The sequence below is a fragment of the Ischnura elegans genome (assembly GCF_921293095.1).
Source record: "Ischnura elegans chromosome 13 unlocalized genomic scaffold, ioIscEleg1.1 SUPER_13_unloc_1, whole genome shotgun sequence".
Taxonomy (NCBI): Eukaryota; Metazoa; Arthropoda; class Insecta; order Odonata; family Coenagrionidae; genus Ischnura; species Ischnura elegans.
In genome coordinates, this window is record NW_025791657.1 from 16,073,335 (window position 1) to 16,093,439 (window position 20,105).

General features: G+C 37.3%; 1 protein-coding gene across 1 annotated transcript in view; it reads right to left on the reverse strand.

The window, feature by feature from the left end:
- LOC124172306 overlaps nt 1–20,105 on the reverse strand; it is a 49,627-nt gene that overhangs the window by 5,353 nt on the left and 24,169 nt on the right. The window contains exons 4-9 of the mRNA XM_046551750.1: nt 17,452–17,571; nt 16,396–16,524; nt 14,621–14,752; nt 14,081–14,212; nt 9,533–9,664; nt 7,287–7,359 (exon numbers count right to left, since the gene is read on the reverse strand). Of these exons, the coding sequence (XP_046407706.1) occupies nt 7,287–7,359; nt 9,533–9,664; nt 14,081–14,212; nt 14,621–14,752; nt 16,396–16,524; nt 17,452–17,571 (718 nt within the window). The remainder of the gene's footprint in view (nt 1–7,286; nt 7,360–9,532; nt 9,665–14,080; nt 14,213–14,620; nt 14,753–16,395; nt 16,525–17,451; nt 17,572–20,105) is intronic.

Sequence of the window (20,105 nt, forward strand, 5' to 3'; positions counted from 1 at the left end):
CTTACTCCAGCGGAAAATCCTAAATAGGGGAAACTTGCCGCTCCATGCATGTGAGGATTAAAGAATATCAAAGGGTGACCAAGAACGAACAGTTTCAGCTCTCTGCCATTGCCGAACATGCATGCGGTCGGCAACTGGCCACGACATCGAATTTGAGGAGAAGAATAAGACTTAGATACCTTTAGATAAGGAGTGCCGATACTTCCCCAGATAAATCAGGGAAGCAATAGAAATTCAAAAAACACCATTGAATTTCGATAGAGAAAATGAATACTTCATTCACAGCGCCTGGAAAAGCGTCATCAAAGATAGAGCTAATCAGAGAGAAGCGCCCAGTCAGGCAGCCAATCAGTACAGCTCCCATCCAGCCACAGTACATAAGAGAGGCAGAAACCAACAGCCGAAACCTTCGACCTGATGACGCTGGCAGGATAGTCAGCGAAACTCTTGTCCACAACCAAGCTGACGTGGAAGGAAACCCTGAAGAAATGTAGATCAAACCATCGCCGCGCAAACCTACGTTCTAACATTTAATACTTACCATTTTCTTTAGAAAAAAATGCTTGTATTTTTAATGAAAATGTTTAATCATATTAAATTTTCTCTTCCTTCTGATCCTGGGAACTCATATTCCAAATATTAAAACATAATGAAAAATAAGTATTACAGGAATAGATTATGTATAAAAATTTTCGTTGTTTATTTACAAAACTCGCACTAGCGTGTCTTGAATTTTGAAAATTTCATTGAAAAAAAATCAGGATTTAGAATTAAATTTACTTTAAAAGAACGTTCTATTCATTACTATGGCATGCACTAAGGTCCAGATATAAATTTGCAAATGACAGCGGCACATCTCTTTGACGACAGTAAGGTATTTGCAAAGCGGTGAATAGAAACATCCACTTGAACGTAATATAGTATCACAATGAAGCGCATGCAAACTTCGCTTCCAAAATATCCACATGATGGCAATTCCCCTTGCGGACTCAGAAAACCTGGGCTTTTCATTACCTGCAATAAAAATATGTATGTTGACCACAATTTTCGATAATTTGTGCATGATGAAGTCATCTCAATTGACACATCTCGACACGCAAAATAACGCGTGTAATACGACCAATTGAGTAAAAAATGTATTTATACACAGCGGGGAAGTTATTTGCTTCGCGCCTATCAACGGAACACAGTTACCATGGAATTTATGGCCATTCACCTGAGAAAGAAATTCCTTACAATAATCATTTAAGCATTACCCATGGCTAGCAATGTTTTCATGAGGACATATTATTGTCATTTTAACAAATAATTGCACGGTGATTGTTATGCAGGCATTCAAGGCACAACCCAATAATGATGAAATCACTGAAAGGAATGTGGGTAAATCTACAATTAAAACAGACCAGTCTCTCGGTTCAGCATTCTCTTCATCAATCGTATATTATTAAAAATTTCTCTTCATATCTGCATATAAATTACATACAAGCACTACATCAACTCACATCGATCAGGCAATTAAACACTGATTAATCACAATGAAAATTGACATAACATTGAAAATTATTCTTGGAACCAATTGCCTAAAATTATATCGAAAGCGTTGAAATGTATGGCTTACATTTGTAATGAAAATAATTTTATACCAGTAAATAAATTAAAAGTAATATATACAGGAATAAAATATTTAGTCCTTGAAAATGTAGCAAGAATAAATTTACTTTCACATTTATGAAATTACGCCAGAGACCTACGTGAATATTTTTTTATCATTTTCATTTTTATTGGACAGTTTTTAATCTCATACAAGCTGAACGCGTAATATTGAGAATTATTTACCTTTGTTGCTAATGAATAACAATTATTTATACAACTAAGACGTAGCCCTGTGTGTTGGCAAATGAAAGAAAAGGTGGATATGTTAAGAGAATGTCTTTTCCCCTTCATTGCAAGAAAAAAGCTTTTCTCCGATGTAACCGCATGTGCAAAACAAGGTTTTGTTTGGAAGTATAAGACTTTCATTTCACGAAAAAGGTACTCCTTCATATGAGTCGGAATGTGACGGACAAGGTTACTCTTTTGTGAGAAAAATTTATCACATTCATTGCACGAATAGGGTTTCTCCTTCGTATGATTCAAAATGTGACGGAAAAAGTGACTCTTGCGAATCATATTGGATCACTTAAAGGAGGCCTATAAGACCTCTACATGAGCTCTTTCCGAGTCGTGTGAGGTCTCGAGAAGAATTCCTTACGAGTGCATATGACCTCACGGAGACATCATTATGAGGTCATTTGGGACTCTTTTGTAGGAGTCCTACAAATTCATCAGACTTCTTTATTACATCATACATGAGTCATACGTGTTTACTGGGATTTTTAGTCTCATATGGTTTCAACGCGCCTTAGCAGCGCTCCTGGTTTTCAAAATGTAGTGTAAGACGTTTTACATTCATTGCATGGGTAAGGTTTCTCCTATGTATTCCGCATGTGACTGACAAGGGTAGTCTTATAAGTAAAAGACTTATCACATTCATTAAGAATGAGGCTTCTCCTTCGTATGAGTCCGCATGTGACTGACAAGGGTACTCTTATGAGAAAAAGACTTTTCACATTCATTGCATGAATAAGGTTTTGCCTTCGTATGAGTCCGCATGTGACTGACAAGGTGATGCTTTCGTGAGAAACTCTTTTCACATTCATGGCATGAATATGGTTTCTCCTTCGTATGAGTCCGAATGTGAAGGACAAGGGTATTCTTAAGAGAGAAATTCTTATCACATACATTGCAAGAATAAGGTTTCTCCTTCGTATGAGTCCGCATGTGATAAACAAGGTGATGCCTTTGAGAGAAAGACTTTTCACATTCACTGCATGAATAAGGTCTCACCTTCGTATGAGTCCGAATGTGAATGGCAAGGGTACTTTTAAGAGAGAAAGACTTATCACATTCTTTACAAGAATAAGGTTTCTCCTTCGTATGGGTCCGAATGTGAAGGACAAGGGTATTCTTAAGAGAGAAATTCTTATCACATACATTGCAAGAATAAGGTTTCTCCTTCGTATGAGTCCGCATGTGATAAACAAGGTGATGCTTTCGAGAGAAAGACTTTTCACATTCATTGCATGAATATGGTTTCTCCTTCATATGAGTCCGAATGTGACGGACAAGGTCACCCTTGCTATAGCATGACTGTTCACATTCATTGCAAGAATAAGGTTTCTCCTTCGTATGAGTCCGAATGTAAATAACAAGGGCATTTTTATGGGAAAAAGACTTATCACATTCATAGCAAGAATAAGGCTTCTCCTTCGTATGAGTCCGAATGTGACTGACAAGGTAGTGCTTTCGAGAGAAAGACTTTTCGCATTCACCGCAGCAATAAGGTTTCTCCTTCGTATGAGTCTGAATGTGACTGACAAGGTAGTCCTTTCGAGAGAAAGCCTTATCACATTCACCGCAGGAATAAGGTTTCTCCTTCGTATGAGTCAGAATGTGACTGACAAGGTTGCTCTTTTGAGAGAAAGACTTTTCACATTCACTGCAGGAATAGGACTTCTTTGCTGTGTGTGGACTAACTGTGCATGATTTCCCATCTACAATGGAGCTTCTCCTCACTTCCCTCACACTTTTATTCTCCCTTGTTCCTCCGAAGTTATCCTTAAGAAGCCTATTTTCTTTTTGTTTCAATCCTTGGCTTTTACACATCAGCTGATTAAAACTTTTGGAGGGGATGGGCTGACAAGAACTTTTAGTTTCTATCCTAGAAAAAAAAGGTTTTGAGGGACGAATCTTTTCCATTGACAAATTTGAATCAATATTCAAATTACCAGAACCAAAATGAATCTCAAGGTGTTTAATGAGATCATATTTGGCATTGAATGCATCTCTGCATTTGAAGCAATGATAATATTTTTTCCTTGAACTGGCAAACTTCCCGGGATTTTTGATCATGCAAGTACTTTTTACTTTGTTTTCCTGTATGACTGTCTCGGGGCCATTCTTTCCATTCTCAGTGCTCCTCATGATAAATTTTATGGTGTCTGCATTATCACAACCACCTCTCTTCCCAGCAATAGTCATTGTTGCTCTATCCCCACTGATTTTAGACGCATATTTAGATTTCGAATGTAACTGTCCATCATTAGGAATTGAGCATGACGGTATTTTATCAGCAAGCAAGGTATCACATTTTTTAATGTCTTTATCCATCAACTTCTTTCCTTTCCTTGAATAAGATGCTCTAATCTTTGGTTCAAGGACTGCAAACAAGGTTGAGGCTCTTTCAGGAGCTGCAGACTCTAGAAAAGAATTTCACAGTAAAAATAAGTAAAGTCAGGCATGAAATCTATGATTCATGGAGCTAATTTATAACAGCCAACATACAGATATCAATGTAGCTACGTAAACCGATCCTTCGTTTAGATGCTATACACATAACAAGGGGTTAGTTAATTTTTTACGGTGGTTTCCATACATTTATTCACAAAGTGATTGGCACTGCTCCTCATAAAAATTGATCAAAATATTGCATACTAATCTCAAGTATCTGGTCCAGAAAACATCTCAAAACACTTTTTCATGCACCGAAGTAATCATAAACTGAATTTACAAATGGCATGCACAAACATAATTTTGAATTGAAACAATTATCAACGTTGGCGGTGAATTCTTCTCGGGTTTCCATCCGGGTGAGCTCCATCTCCATCGCTGCCTGGCAGCGATCCATGGCAGTGATGGAGATGGAGCTCACCCGGATGGAAACCCGAGAAGAATTCACCGCCATCATACGCCGGGAAAAAGTGAAATCTTACATAATTTATAACGTTATTAAACGCAAATACTTTCTTGCAATGAAAGGCTAAAAATATGTAAAATAAAAATGGACAGGAACTATGTGAGTCAGAAAGTAATTAAAGCTCACAAAAAATCATTGCCATCTAAATAAATCATTGAGAGGAAGATGAAGGGGCAATAATATGGCATATTATAAAAACTTACCTACAAGGACAACATGTATTAAAAAATATAAATATTTGTAAGAACAACAATAGCAATAAATTAAGATCACATCCTCTGAGGGGCACACCTCTCTATTTCTTGCGAAACTTATCTCATACCTTGATTAACATTAGGGATCGTCAGATGTGATACCTTTTATCCAAATATCCACGGTAATTGTCCTTCATTGGGTACATCGGATCCAAAGTTGCAGAAGGTATCTATCGCATCTGGATCCAAAATTTAATATTATGGCTTCAGTGAATGCACACCCCAAATGAGAAGAGTGGAAAGGGTTTAACCCTCTCTTTGAATGTGCCCTCACAGTTCCGTTGATATCTGTAAGATTTCACTTTTTCCCGGCATATGATGGCGGTGAATTCTTCTCGGGTTTCCATCCGGGTGAGCTCCATCCAGGGAGCCTCATAGGCAGCGATGGAGATGGAGCTCACCCGGATGGAAACCCGAGAAGAATTCACCTCCATTGATTTCTCTTTCTACCAATCTTAGTTTGAGAGCCTGGATGGTTCAGGATGGATTGGTTTCAAAAGCCATCAGAACTGACCAGTTATGCAGAATGATTAACTGACAAATAGCTTGTCGATTTTACACAAAGCATCCAACATTTTGATAAAAGGCTTTGCTTGCAAAGTTGCACTGAAATGGCAGACAGTACATTTTGTAACATATCAGTAGCCTTCCCCCACACTACTTCCCAATTCCGTCTTAGGGCCATCTACAATCGTCTGGTTTCTCTGGCTGACCCTCTATTCGAGATTGAATTCACCACGGATAAAGTCTATTAAGCAATCACCATGAAGCCTGATTCATGGGTAAGTCTGCAAGAATATCTATTTTCTTTCCTCACTTAGTCGATTCATAGATTTTAGATGAAAAAGCTGAAAATTGGCAAAGATACCTGATTCTCAGGTTGTCCACATGTATCCATTTTCCAATTCCCTAACTCTTCCCTTTAATTTTTTTAAACAGTTAATATTTTTTCAGAAGCAATCATCACAATAATATTTTAATTTTTAATACGTCCAGAGTAAATTGTAATAAAACTAAAAGTACTCAATATTAGAAGCAATGTACTTAATACCGCTAGAACATCCTAATAAAAAACTTAGCATTTATGAGTTAAATTACATCCAAATAATTCAACCTACTCACGTCTACCCTCATAGAGGGTGATACCTAGTACTTTGCTGCACCACCTTTACAATTTGGATGAAGATATTACCTTGAAATCTTAGCTAACGAGAATAAGTAAGCATGGCTTCGTCACCCACTGTCATTACCCTACAGAACTACAACTGCCGACCACAAGGTATTGAAATTGATTTTAGCCTATTTTTAGCAAAATCGGTTTTTTCATATCTCACTTTTTCCATGAATAACTGTTAGGTCTATTGAAGGACAGATGCCAAGAGCACAAAACAGTGAATTGGGTGGGGAATCTATCGAAGCAAAATTTTACCATAATTTCACAACTGAAAAAACACTTGAGCTCATTTCAACAAGTTCCATGTTCATTTTGGCTATGGACGCCACAATTGACATGGTTCGTAACTGGAATCCTATGCTTATTATTCTTGAAAGGGATTTTTTAAGAATTTTTTTTATTATCCAGTCAGAAGGACAAAACTGTTAGTTAAAGTACACTGGAATTACGGTATGAAATCACATGACTGCATATATTGCTGAATATCACTGAAGAATAACGAAACTTTTACTATACATTTTCCAACCTGATTACATCCTCAAGCAGAACTATAAATCATAAACTAAAGAATGTATAGATGGATGACAAATACAGATGCTACATCCTTCATAAGGGAAGTGTCCAAAATCCAGATCTCACAGATCAATCAAATTTTCTTGTGTTATACATATGCCATTGGGAGCTGTCCTTGAATCAACCCCCATATGGGGTTATGTAACCAAATAGTTTAAACTGATATGACGTTTAAAATTTACAGGTCAATTATATTGAAACAAAAGAGCCACTCTGCAAATGGTGAGCGTTAGTCTAGTGGTTAAAGTGCCCAGTTGCCACACGGAGGACCCGCGGTTAGGCCACATGTAAAAATTATATTTCAGTGAACTTAATGGAAATATTGACAACAAACAAGCTTTATGTAAAATAAGAGTGTGGAGAGAAAGTACAAAAAAATCAATTTGAAAATTTTATTGGATTCTGAGATCCAGTTTTTGGACACAGCCTTGTCAGAATTAGTTAAGTCTTTTCTGTGAAGAGTCATTTTCAAACACTGAAGAGTGCTCACCCACAGCATCCGTCATAGACTCCATGGCCATTGTCAGATTCTGAACCAGCTCTCCATTCTCCGTATCAGTAGGCTGAAAGTAAGCAGATTTCAGATGTACCCAAAACAAATGACAACTCTAAGATAATAAAAAATGAAACAAAAATCTTAAATTCTTGGGAATAGCTGGCGTGAATACAAAAACAAATGAAATGACAACTCCAACACTAATCCTAAAGACTCTACAATAATACACTGCCATAAATACTAAAAGATATGTTCCTTTCCGGGATAAAAGTCAAAAAAGAGGCCAAAAGAATAAACAAAATTCAAGGTATAAATACTGTTGGGCAACGGGTCTTCTTCAGAGTTAGTCCTTCTATTCTTTATTATAAACAGGATTTCTTTGTGAATCTTCTTAACCGGGGGGAAGTCATGTGGGATAACTGTTTTACTTATCGATTCTCCATCATGGATGGTTATGACCTACTCGGCTGGCTCTTCACCACCTCGTCTTCATTCAGATTTACAAAATAAATTCTAGAAAAAAATGAAACAAGAATCTTCATTTCTTGTGAATCTCATGCCAGATACAAAAACAAATGAAGTTACAACACCAACACCAACCACTCTCCAACAATATGCTGTCCTAAATACTAAAATATAAACTCCTTTCCGAGGAAAAGGTGTAGGCCAAAAGAATAAGCAAAATGCAAGGTAAACATATTGTGGGGCAACGGTCTTCTTCAGAGTTAGTTCTTCTATTCTTGATTATATAGGGGATTTCTTCATGAATCATATGAACTAGAGGAATGAGAAGTCATATGGGATAACAGTTTTACTTATCGGCTGATTTTCACCATGGGCTGAGAGAATATTTAATTCAAGTCATCGTGGGCTGACCTTATTCCTCTTGGCACAGGAAATCTACTGTTCAGTTCTCCTATTCCCCCTCCTTCACCACTTTTCACTGCACAGTCTAACCTTCAGATTCTCTTCTCTTTCTACCTTTCCTCCAACTGACAGGCAACACTCCTCCAGCTGTCGGGCATAGCCTTTGGCCTCAACAGGAAGCCGTGGCCAATACATCTCCTCAAGCTGAAATTCTTCTGCATTTCATTAACCAGAGAGTGTTAGTTTTCTTAGGTTGGGGCAACTGGAGGAAACTTAGGAAAAAGCGGGTTTTCATAGAATCCTCACCACAGGGAGGGGGGTTTGCCGAAGTATGTTCTCATTTAGTAGGATGAAGGGGTGCAGGTACCATCAGCCTCCATTCGCTTCTCACAGGTGTTGTTTGCAGGGAGGGGATTGGGAGAAATATGGACCTTTCACTGGTTGCATACACATCACGGAAAACCCCAAAATTAGGAAAGCGGGGAATCGTGGGAGGAGGCGGAACACTCAACAATCCATTCAATCTTCACTGTATACACACAATCACTCATGATATTGAATCAGTTCTCCTTGCCCTGTGAACGCTAATTATAAGTAAACCATAAACTATGCCAAGTGGCATCGGTCACAATACATTGTGCTTATTTTTGAAAATAATGGTTAAGTTTCGTATGAAGATTTTCTCAGCTTCTTTTATGAATGTTGGTGGTTGTTTTTGGGACTTGCTGTGTAATAAATAATGTTTAATGCTACATGGGTATTGGTGAAGATGAAAGAATACCATCTGCATCTTATATGCGAAAACATTGAGATAGTAAAAAGGACAAGTAACTTCACTAGGGAGGATGGATATAACCTCAGCCGCATATGGAGAGGGTTCCTGGCAGAATATAATGACCAACGGCTATTGCCCTCCGGGAAAATTCAAAATCGGGTCAACAATGGGTGAACGAAACATATATAAGCTCGGGACGAGTACGGTTTCCCTCCCATTCTCTTGATTACGCTCCCAGTTAGAGTGAAATGTTGAGTGCGAGAATGTTACCAACTCCTAAAAACAACCACCAACATAATGATCGTAGGCATTCCCTGCGTAAAGAATTGTGGAAGGTTACACGGGATTTCCACCGGATCAGGTTCTCCAACTGGTTCTTCAGGGAATACAATGGACAACTCGCCCTTCGAAACATCGGTCAAGATGGAGTTGGAGAACCTGACCCAATTGAAATCCTGTGAAGCACTCCACACCAACATAATGTTTAAGGTTTCAAAGTTGGGGCTCAAGTGCCCGAGTTAACAGTACTTGAAATTGAGGATTTCTCCAAAGCATCACTTACATCCATTAATTTCATTGAATGTGAATTTATGCATACCTCAGTGGCATTAGTTTTCTTGGGAGATACTTCTTTCTTGGCCAAAACCAGCAGAGTGTCAAGGTCTATCACAACGGCTTTTGTGCCTTCAGCATCCACCTCTTTGCCTTCGGAAGATGTTGAGGCCTGTGCCTGCACATGAGTCCAAAATCAGCATCATAAAAGACAGAGGTACAGAAATGTAGAAAAAGCTTTATGAGTTCACAGAAAAACAATGATTCCTATTTATAGCATTGACACAGAGTATACAGAGAGGACAAAAGCTACTTTCTCCCTTTAAATTTTTTAATGTGGAATGCGCGCGTCGGCCATGTTCTAAGCACATCAAAAGACGATATATTCAAATATACCATTCAATGATTTGCAACCATCACGTCCACGCCCGATTCCCTGAATATAAAGTGAGGAACTCTGTGCTTAATTTCCCGATTATAATCGTTATTCCCATGCCCTTCTATCCTTCGGAGTTGGACCCTATTGCGAAAAGTTATTCCCCCATTATTAATATACCTTCCCCTTTGCACATGTGGCAGGGGTTCAAACGCGTCAATAGCCGTAGTCTTGCGAGTATTTATCAGACTTTAAAATCTTACGTAAGCAGAAGACTTGAAACAAAGAACATTTTTTCACAGAATTATGCAACAAAGAAGCCAATAAGGCTTGAAGTATGAGTAGAGCCTGTATTTCCCAGGTCTGCCATTTTTCTACTATACTTAACATTGGCTTCTAATGATGAAATCCATAACCAATCATTCAGTTGTAATGTAGAAATCCAATGTAAAACATCAAGAAATTAATACTCTGCTCCTTATCCCTCAGCATAGGTTAGTTAATATCTCAATGATACCAATCTTTTACAAGGCAGCATTAGATGATCATCTGATGATGATATGGGCATCGATAATAATAATAATAATAGTAATGATGCACTGAAATATAAGCAAAGGCATCGAACCTCATGATGTTGTCCAATTATGGGAACATAAATAATATTAATGCCATAAATAATTTCAAACTTACCTGGCAAGATCTTTTGGGAAACGGAAAAAACTTAGGTCGCTTTTGGGCATTCCTGAGTTATTATTGCAATCAATTGCAGAACACCAAGTGTATCCTCCTCGCATTTCATTATCCACCATCATTTTTAGTGCTCACCAAATAATGAAATCTGTATGCGATTTGCACTTTGAAACACGAATAAGATCCTGGATTTCATGCCTTAACCCTTTAAACCACGCTAAAAGACTCGATGCTTGAGATCATTGACACGCTTAGAACATGGCCGGAAGCACATTTTGCCATCACAGCTTACGGTGCCCTCTATCCTCTCTGTATACTCTGTGGCATTGATAAATATGTACACACCACCTCAAAATATATTCTTCTAAGATATTCACATCTTAACAGATTGTGTCATACATATACATGCAATAAATTGTACAATAATCTATCATAACACTCAAAAAAGAAAAAAAACTCTCATGTTATCAAGAAAGTTTAGGATTAGTCACAATTAAAAGATCAATGCTACTGTGTGAACCAATATTTGTCTAATGCCTCAATGTGACTGTGATTTATGTGTAATTTGAATCACTTCAAGATATTGTTGCCTTTATTATTGTTTACTTTGACTATTATTCAATGCAAGCAAAAAGTGTTTGTAGTCGGTGGATTATATTTACTAGATATTTTTACCATTCTCAAAATTCTTATTAATCTTTAAAAATACAGATATAAGATTCAATTTTGGGCAAATCACACACAAGAGTACAGAAAGAATACAAAGCATGCTGTGCTGAGAGATAGATGAGATGTGTTTGCTCACTTGATAAGAGTGCATCATATTGTTAGCTCATCCTACCGCAAAGCCTGGACTCATTACCAACCTTGAATTCCCATGATAGCCATTCCAAATTCTTCTGTGTTTTGCAGGTGATAATCATAGTCCCTGCTTTCTTTGACATTCACGCTATCATTCCTTTATCTACCATGGTTACTACACTGATCCAAGGGGTTGTAATTCCATATGTCGGTATAGCACAGATTTTTATTTTGTAGTGAGCCAGGCAATAAATAGCTAAGGAGTATGAAGGAGCAATTCATAGCTTGCAAACAGCAACAGTATGTTTTACTCATTCCTCTGCCTATCTAACCTAAAGTACAGTGGCTATAAAACCCCTCTTTACGTACAAGAAGTAAGCCTAAAATGATATTGAACATACTGCTATCATAACATCTTGATATTTTGTGCTTTTTAAGGGTCTCACAGGTAGTAACTGTATTAAATGTGTATTACTTTAACCTCTTCCCTACGCAGGGCGTGATTTCACGGCCTGAATTTTCTGATGCTAAAGAAAGAAGGCCGGATTATCACGGCTTGACGTTTTCGAAGCCAAAGGCTAAAGGCCGCGTTTTCACGATTTCGCGGTCAAGCATGCCAAGTGGGTCCCAACCGCCATTAGGGTCTCTCGGCGTGAGAGGTCCGACCCTTTCTATTGTCTGCGTGGGGATTATCTCTGTCCATCCCGGCACTTAGTGACCCACTCAAGGAAGGTGCTCATGGTCACTTATTTGTTTATAAGTTAAAATAACTAAAAACTTTCATGTTGCACTTATTGAAAATCAATGCCAGGAATTACATTCTGTATGTTCTGCTGATTGGTTCCAAATTTTAAACGGAATTCTAGCGTTCATATTAACGGAGTTGATCATCACCTAGAACAATTTTTGGAGACGCTAAGGTTAGATGTTTAATTGTTATTTTTATAACTCACTAGCAAGTTTGTAGGAGCGATATATTGTAATGATTTACATCTAAAAATATACGTTATTTTGTTAGCTACATTCTATATGTACATTTGCGGTGAAATTCGATAGAATATCCGATTTAACTTCTATGAAAAAAAGCCCTCGTTATGTAATAAAATATGATTCTCTCAGTTCTTTGTCGTGAGCCAAAATTACAGCGACTATTTTTAATAACCTCTTACCAACCTTTGAGTACAAAGGTATTATAATCGAATTTCGCTATAAATACTATGATTAATGCATATCCTAAAAATTCGTAAATTTAATGTACGATAATGTATGATAAGGAATGTTTTACGTAGACACATGTTGTGAGAAGCATTCCATACCATTGCAGGAAAGACAACTGCTCTACCCAGGTAGTTACTCTCATATCTTGGATCTCTGGTCAGGTTGCACCTCACAGAGTTAGTTTGGGACACATTAGCGCATTAATGTTTTATTGGAAAAACTTATTATCCTCCAACTGGAAGACCCAAGAGTATATTGGTGTAAGTATTCTCCTACTGAAATATGTACGTGGAAGGTGATAACCTCACTCTTCTCGGAATAGCTCATTTTCTTTTCAAAATTTTCTTGGCGTGTATTCAAATTTAGCCGTTAACTATCTGTACGCAATCCGCTACCTATACCAGGGATGGTTTCTGTGGAACCCTGCTGTGCGATGCAGCACATACCATGAATGAAAGAGAACTGCACCACCCAGGTAATTACTTTCATATCTTGCTTCTCTGGTCAGGATCCAGGTGGTCTGCTTTGTGCCCCTCACGGGCATTTTTCGGGACACATTCGCGCACTTATGTTTTCTAGGAAAAACTTATCATCCTCCAACTTGAAGACCCAAGAGTATATTGGTGTAAGTATTCTCCTACGGAAATATGTACGTGGAAGATGATAACCTCACTCTTCTCGGAAAAGCTAATTTCTTTTCAAAATTTTCTTGGCGTGTATTCAAATTTAACCGTAAATGTTCTGTATGCATTCCCCTTCCTCCTCCTGCAAGGATTTTTTTTCAAATGATGTTTCGGTGGAATTACATTTTTTTCTTGGAATTATACAGCCAGGATTTTTTTCTTGAAGTGCCTTTCGTTTCGCTTTCGTTAGTTTTGCTTACGTTCTCGACCTGTTCGGAGTTGCTTGGCCGAGAGAAGCGTTAGGCAAATTTCCTGGACTTAAAGTATTTGTTGGTCTATGATATAATGCCGTTTTGCTGAAAACCCTAAAAATAACCGTAGAACTTCGTTTAAAAGTTCTACAGGCATTGCAAAATGAAAGGAATACATTGATGAACTGACATTTAATGCAACAGTAACAATTAAAAAAATTAAAATTGCACTGGTAACAATTAACTGACCGCAAAAGTATGCTGGGATGGGCTGCTCTCGGGGAAAAGGGACGAGGATTATCCCCACTAGGAAAGGTCATTAAGGGGAGGAAGCGACAAAAAAATAATCTTCAAGGAACCTTAACTTAACCGAACACATCATCAGATGTGATGGCCTTATAAATTCTGTAGTCATAAAAATAAAAGGAGAGTTGGATAGGAAGAAGGGAAAAGGTTAGTTCTGAATGTTTTTCAAAGGTCAGGTTTTTAAGGATATAAAAAAAGTAGACCATAAACATGAAAAGATAAGCATATGATAGCCAGGAATTGAGGGCTGTGAGAAAGCAATTTTAGAAATGTGGATTTATGAATATGACAAGTACAATGCACAATAAACAGTTAATAAATAATATAACCTGATCAGGAGAGTCTTGATGCATGAGTTCGCTTGAGGCACAATCAGTGCAATCATTGACTACATATCCTTCTTCACCATCGCTAATCTCATCTTCTTTAACTGAAGAGCACTTGTGTGTCACTGGATCACCCTATTGGAAAGAGGAACACCCATTGGTAAACATTTTTATCATTTGGTACAAGAAGCAAAAGTGATCACGAACAAAGCTTGAATTACAGGGTGACTGTAGAAAATAAATATACCCTGATAAACAATTCTGGCCTCTTGGTAAAAAACAGAATAATTTGAAACGAATAACAATAAGGACAATTTTTAGAAAAAGAAAAGGACAGATGGTCGGGAAGAGCTTCTGAATGTTTTTCATAGGTCAGGTTATTAAGGGTGTAAAAGAGAAGAATAGCTTTGATATGAAAAGATAAGGAGATAGGAGAGAAGAATGGAAGGCTATATGAAACCAATTTTAAGATTACTGACTTATCATGGTGACAGAGTTTACATGCATTTCAAGGTGCAATTGATAGGTCATAACATGTATTACCTGATCAGAAGAGGCTTCATGCATCAGTTTGCTTGAGACACCATCAGTGCAATCATTGTGCACATATCTTTCTCCGTCGTCACTAATCTGATCTTCTTTAACAGGAGAGCACTTGAATGTTACTGTATCACTCTATTCGAAAGAGGAACACCAATTGGTTCACAATATAATCAATTGGTACACCAAGCAAAAGTGTTGATAAACAAGCCTGAATTACATGGTGTCTGCATTAGTATAGCCTGCGAAGGTCAGGGTATGCTAATGCAGACACCCAGGAGGGCAGCTGCCCCCCTAGGAGCAAAAATTGCAAAAGTCTTTTTAGCAAAATCGGTTATGAATTGAAACAAAAGTATTCAACAAATATTCTTTAAGTCCAAGAAAGATAATTTGTATCAGTATAAGATATGCAACTAAAATAACACCATTTTTAAGGAAATAATCTCATAAACTAATGAAGCACTGCTATAATTTTTTAAAATGTTGGTTTCATTAACCTTTTCCATGCTAAAATGTCCTGGCTTGACCAACCCCACTAGTAATGATACTTGGTATGCCCTTTGGTGTCTGTAGAAAGTAAATAATTGCAGTAGAATGATTCTGGCCTCTTTGAAGAAAACAAAATAACTTAACTGACCAACAATATTAGTCCAATAAATATCTTCCTTATTATCATTTAATCTAATGAAAGCCTTAATGAGGAGGAATAATATTATTGGGCACACCTTGTAACTTAAGGCTCATAAAATTGTGGAATAAACCCTACCTTTATTACTACTTAACACATAATTTGACAAAAAAACTATAAGATCACTGAATTCTGAAAATTGATTGCGATTTTTGAATAAAAAATTGATGGTTATCAATAACATAGTTTCAAACCTATGAACAACAGTAAGATAAGCTGCCAGTATAGTAAAATAAACCTAATTATTTGTCACAATGATTCTTTCATTTTAAAAGATTCATTCACAAAAAACATAGCTCTAGGGGAAAAGGGTCGAGGATTATCCTCACTAGGAAAGGTCATTAAGGGGAGGAAGCGACTACCTGGTCAGTCCCGAGCCGAAAAAAACTCAGTTTGGGGCGAAAAAGAAAATCTCAAACCCTTCGTAGAGCCAAAAGCAACTTCCCGCGAAGGAGCTCAGCTCGAAAAGGTTAAGCACACGAATATAACTTAATGAGGTAATAATCTAAATATATAATTTTAAGACATTTTAAGGTTTACCAATGCATGTGACTAAACAGTCAATGCAACCAGCTCCACACCAACTGATCTCTGTAAAAATTTATTTTTATTCCACAAAATCCGGTGATGATGGAGTCTGATATTTCTAAGTTCAGCAGAAAAATGATGTCTATGTGTTTTTTTATTCTATCAGATAAATATTAGCTATTGATGTATTATTGTCAATTTATTATAGTGGATTCTTCCTGAATTTGATGTTTAGAATCCTCATCTGGGGCCCTAGACCCAATTATAAAAAAATCTTAAAAAATCATAAGAGGATACTGCAGCTCTTAGGTAGAATGTCTACTTAAACAGAATGACTCCTTCTGCTTAAAAATTGATTATAATAACTCACACTTGTGTTTTCAAGTATGATTCAAACGCTTGTGCAAAAAGTATATTTATAATTATGATGAATTCCTTCGTATAAACATTTTCTCATTCCTTCGTTCGTACAATTTTTGTATCTTACATAATGAATTGCATGTCTTATATTTGTCCAAACAAATCACTGGACCTTTTTAAATATTATTATTATGATGATTACCTGAACAGAGGCTTGGGGCACAAGGTCATCTGTGGCCTCATCAGTGCTATCATTGTGCACATATCCTCCTCCATCGTCACTGATCTGGTCAGCTTTTACACAAGGGGACCCACATGTTCCCAAGCCACTCTGATGGAAAGAGAATTAACACTTTATTGATATGGATTTTCACCAATTTGTACGAGAAGCAAAAGATCACCACCAAAACATCAAATGTATGTACAAATGAAAATTTCCCTGAATTGCTTTTCTGACCTCAGAAAGGAAGGCAATACACATTTCTTGACCAACAAAATATGGGCCACCAAGTTACTCTGCCTTTAAAATTAGCCATAAGAAAATATTCCGAAGAAGAAAGAACAAATTTATCAGCAATATTTTGAGATATGAAGGTCTCATGACATCATTCATTGGAAACCACGAATTTTTGTCTACATGCCCAGACAAAAATGTTGATTTCATCCATTAAAGGGAAACATTACATTATACTTCAATCAAAGTAGAATATACAACATGTTCCATCAAAATCAGCTCATGAAAAATAATTGATGCGTCTCAGCAACCAATCTGGTTTGCCGACATCCAATACCCTCTCCAAAGATGGTATCAGTTGCTCAGTGAGCAAAGGTGTGTGATCAGAGCAGCTGTATGTCCCCATTCTGTTCAGTGCAATGATCCATTTATTTTGAATGATTTCGTGAAGAACAACACATCTTTTTGTTTGTTATAAATACTTTTGGGCCTATGGGCCAAAACGTAAGAAACTGTGATTCCCTTAATCGTCCTTGAAAAAGCAACCAAAGTATTTCAGGAACCGTAGGGAATTGCCGAAAATTTGCATGTCAACATAGCAGAGAAGCTTTTCTTCAAACAACATGATGAGGAAATATGAATGTTCTAATGAATACTTAAAACACACCTCAAGTTAACTTATTCACATTTGACAAAGGAAGGGAAAATGTATTGTTACTACGGTAAATGGCATTAGATTATTCCATGGAGGACTGAATTTGTGTAGCAGCAAAACTGTGCTTAACAAAGCAAACATGAACTTACCAAGTCGTCAATTGCCAATGGGTCTAAAGCATTGCTTGAAATTTTAGCTGGATCCTGTGTGTACATCTCAGGATAATTATCTTCTCTTAGAGGGTCTTTGTTCTCCTCTTTCACAGTTTCCTAGAAGATAATGCTGGGTGCCAATCAATGCGGGCAAAATAAAAATGTGAATAATTATAAATAATAACAATAAAACCTCCTCTTTCACCTGAGACCACTCAAGCTGGCTGAAATCATGTTTGCACAAGATTTTAGTGACAACCTAAAATGAAATGGCAGACATGACCAGTTTACTCTGCACACCTTGGTGTGGAATGTTTCTCAGTGTGCTAGCCACAGTAGAAGTAGGTAAATTCTACACCTTTCAACTCAGAGGTTACAGGTTCGAATCCCAAATGGGTGGCATTCCCCCATCCAGGCCTTGGAATATTTGCGTATTCGCAACTTGATTGTAGGAGAGGACTTCAAAGTCCAGAATAGGGAACTTGCATATACATCAGATATAATCAAGAGCCCCAAAATTGTATAAAAATATTTGTTTGCATACCATGGTGAAAGTTTTTGTATTATTTTATGACGTGGTTTGCGATATTTAATGCATCAAAGTTCACGAGAATTTTCAAATGCAAGTGAGAAGCGAAAACGCCCGATGATTGGCTGGTAGAAAAGTGACGTCAATATTCAGTACGAGGAGGCACAGCACGGTAGAGGTTGCATACTTGAATACAAGCGACGACGTGGTTATGATTCATTTATTGAAGTGCAGACGTATCGGGGTTGTTCATTGTGTCTTCAGGGCTATTATTTGATCTATTTTTCCTCCATTGAAAGCGATAGATTGCGTAAAGATGAAGGAATATGGTTATTCTTAGGCTGATCCTAGCAAGCTTCCTGTTACTGATTCCATCATGATAACAGGGTAATTTAGTGAAACTGTAGACTTCGTCGGCGCGGAAAGTCGATGCCGAGAAATGGAAAGGTAGCTGATGTGCATCTGAAATGTTTTATAGTTCATAACAAAGTGAGACTTGCGTATAATATTGGCGAAAGCGTGTACTCATGTGAAATGTGTATTCTTTTGGCAGTCCGGTAGTCTTATGGTGAACTTATTTCCACCTTGAAGCTGTCGATGATACTTTCAACTTAAAAATAACCTACCTGGCGACAGGAAGCTCTGAGGAAGCCAGGTTGCAGACGAAAATTTTTTCTGGGGTGTTATTGCACAGAGGAACAATGCACCTCTTGTAATTTTTCCTTATTTCACCCATGTTCTCCTTTAAATGCAACGTGGCTCTTCCAAACCTGCAGTTACTGGGCTTGGATCTTGGACTCCTACTGAACTATGACGTCACGGCCTAAGATTAGTGGGGGCGGTATTTTTTAGCCCGCGAAACTCGGGAGACTTTTGGGAGTCATTTTCTAGTGTATAAACTGAATTTTAAGCAGAAAAAATTATATTGCGGTACTAAGTGTATACTGTAGTATATCAGCATACTGTTTATAAAAAGTATGCAATTTCCCTATTCCATCAATCAAATAAGATGAACTATTATCATCATTTGTTCACATTTACTTAGAGTAAGGGTCATTTGTTTCATCAACATTGCAGGGCCACCTGACCCTTAGAACATCATCAGCCCCAGCATAAACTGATCTTGGCCTGCATGTGCATAGTCGAACCTACTTATGCTCTTTTTTTTAACTAAACAGCTCCTAAAGCTTGCATGCCTTACACCCTAAAAAACATGGCGGCGAATTGCCATCTACTGATCATTTCAATTAAGGAAACTATATTATGCTACATATAAAGGGAGAATAGTTCACATAAATTTCTATACAGCAACAACAAAATAGTAATAATATGACCACATTATATCCATCAGCTGAAATAAATTATAAAATTGTTTGAAATAAAATACATAAACAAAAGTGGCATGCATGCTCATTGCTTATGCTAATATATAACGATATTTACATGTTTAGGTCAAGGTATGCTTTTGAGAAACCAGTATTTACCACACTTAAAATCATTGAAAACATATTTTCACGATACTATTAGGCAAGTAATTTACTGAACCTCAGAGGGAGCGAAGAACCTTGATAAATGACCAACTTTGTTTACGCAACAAAAGTTCCTAAGTCAATGATCGTATTTGCCTTGTACCTACCACTAACTGGTACAGACCGCTTTTGAAGTCATTATAGACAATATGACTCTACTTCTGGCTGTATATAAAAGTATTTCTGGTGATTGATAATGTACTGACACAACCTGGGTGACAATAACAATTGTTTATTTAACTTGAGTCATTGCCCTGACAATACACTTGAAAGTTATCAGACATCATTCCTTAGTTTTATGGTTAGCTCCCACCATGCAACCAGAGCAGAATATCGGAGCTGGACCATCATTTAAGTCATTTCAGAGAACTTGGCAACGGAATCACCCCCACGAATCACGTAGGTAGGACTAAGGTCTTGTTATGAAAAGACAAATGTGTATGGTCAACTGACCGGTCAGTCATGTGACCAAGGAAAGCAGGCCTAAAAGAGCTTTCTCAAAATGCCACATGCTGGACAAGAGCAAATTCTTAATAGTTCTGTTACTATTGTAAACCAAGAAATGGTCTGACATCTTTGCATACCTTATATGC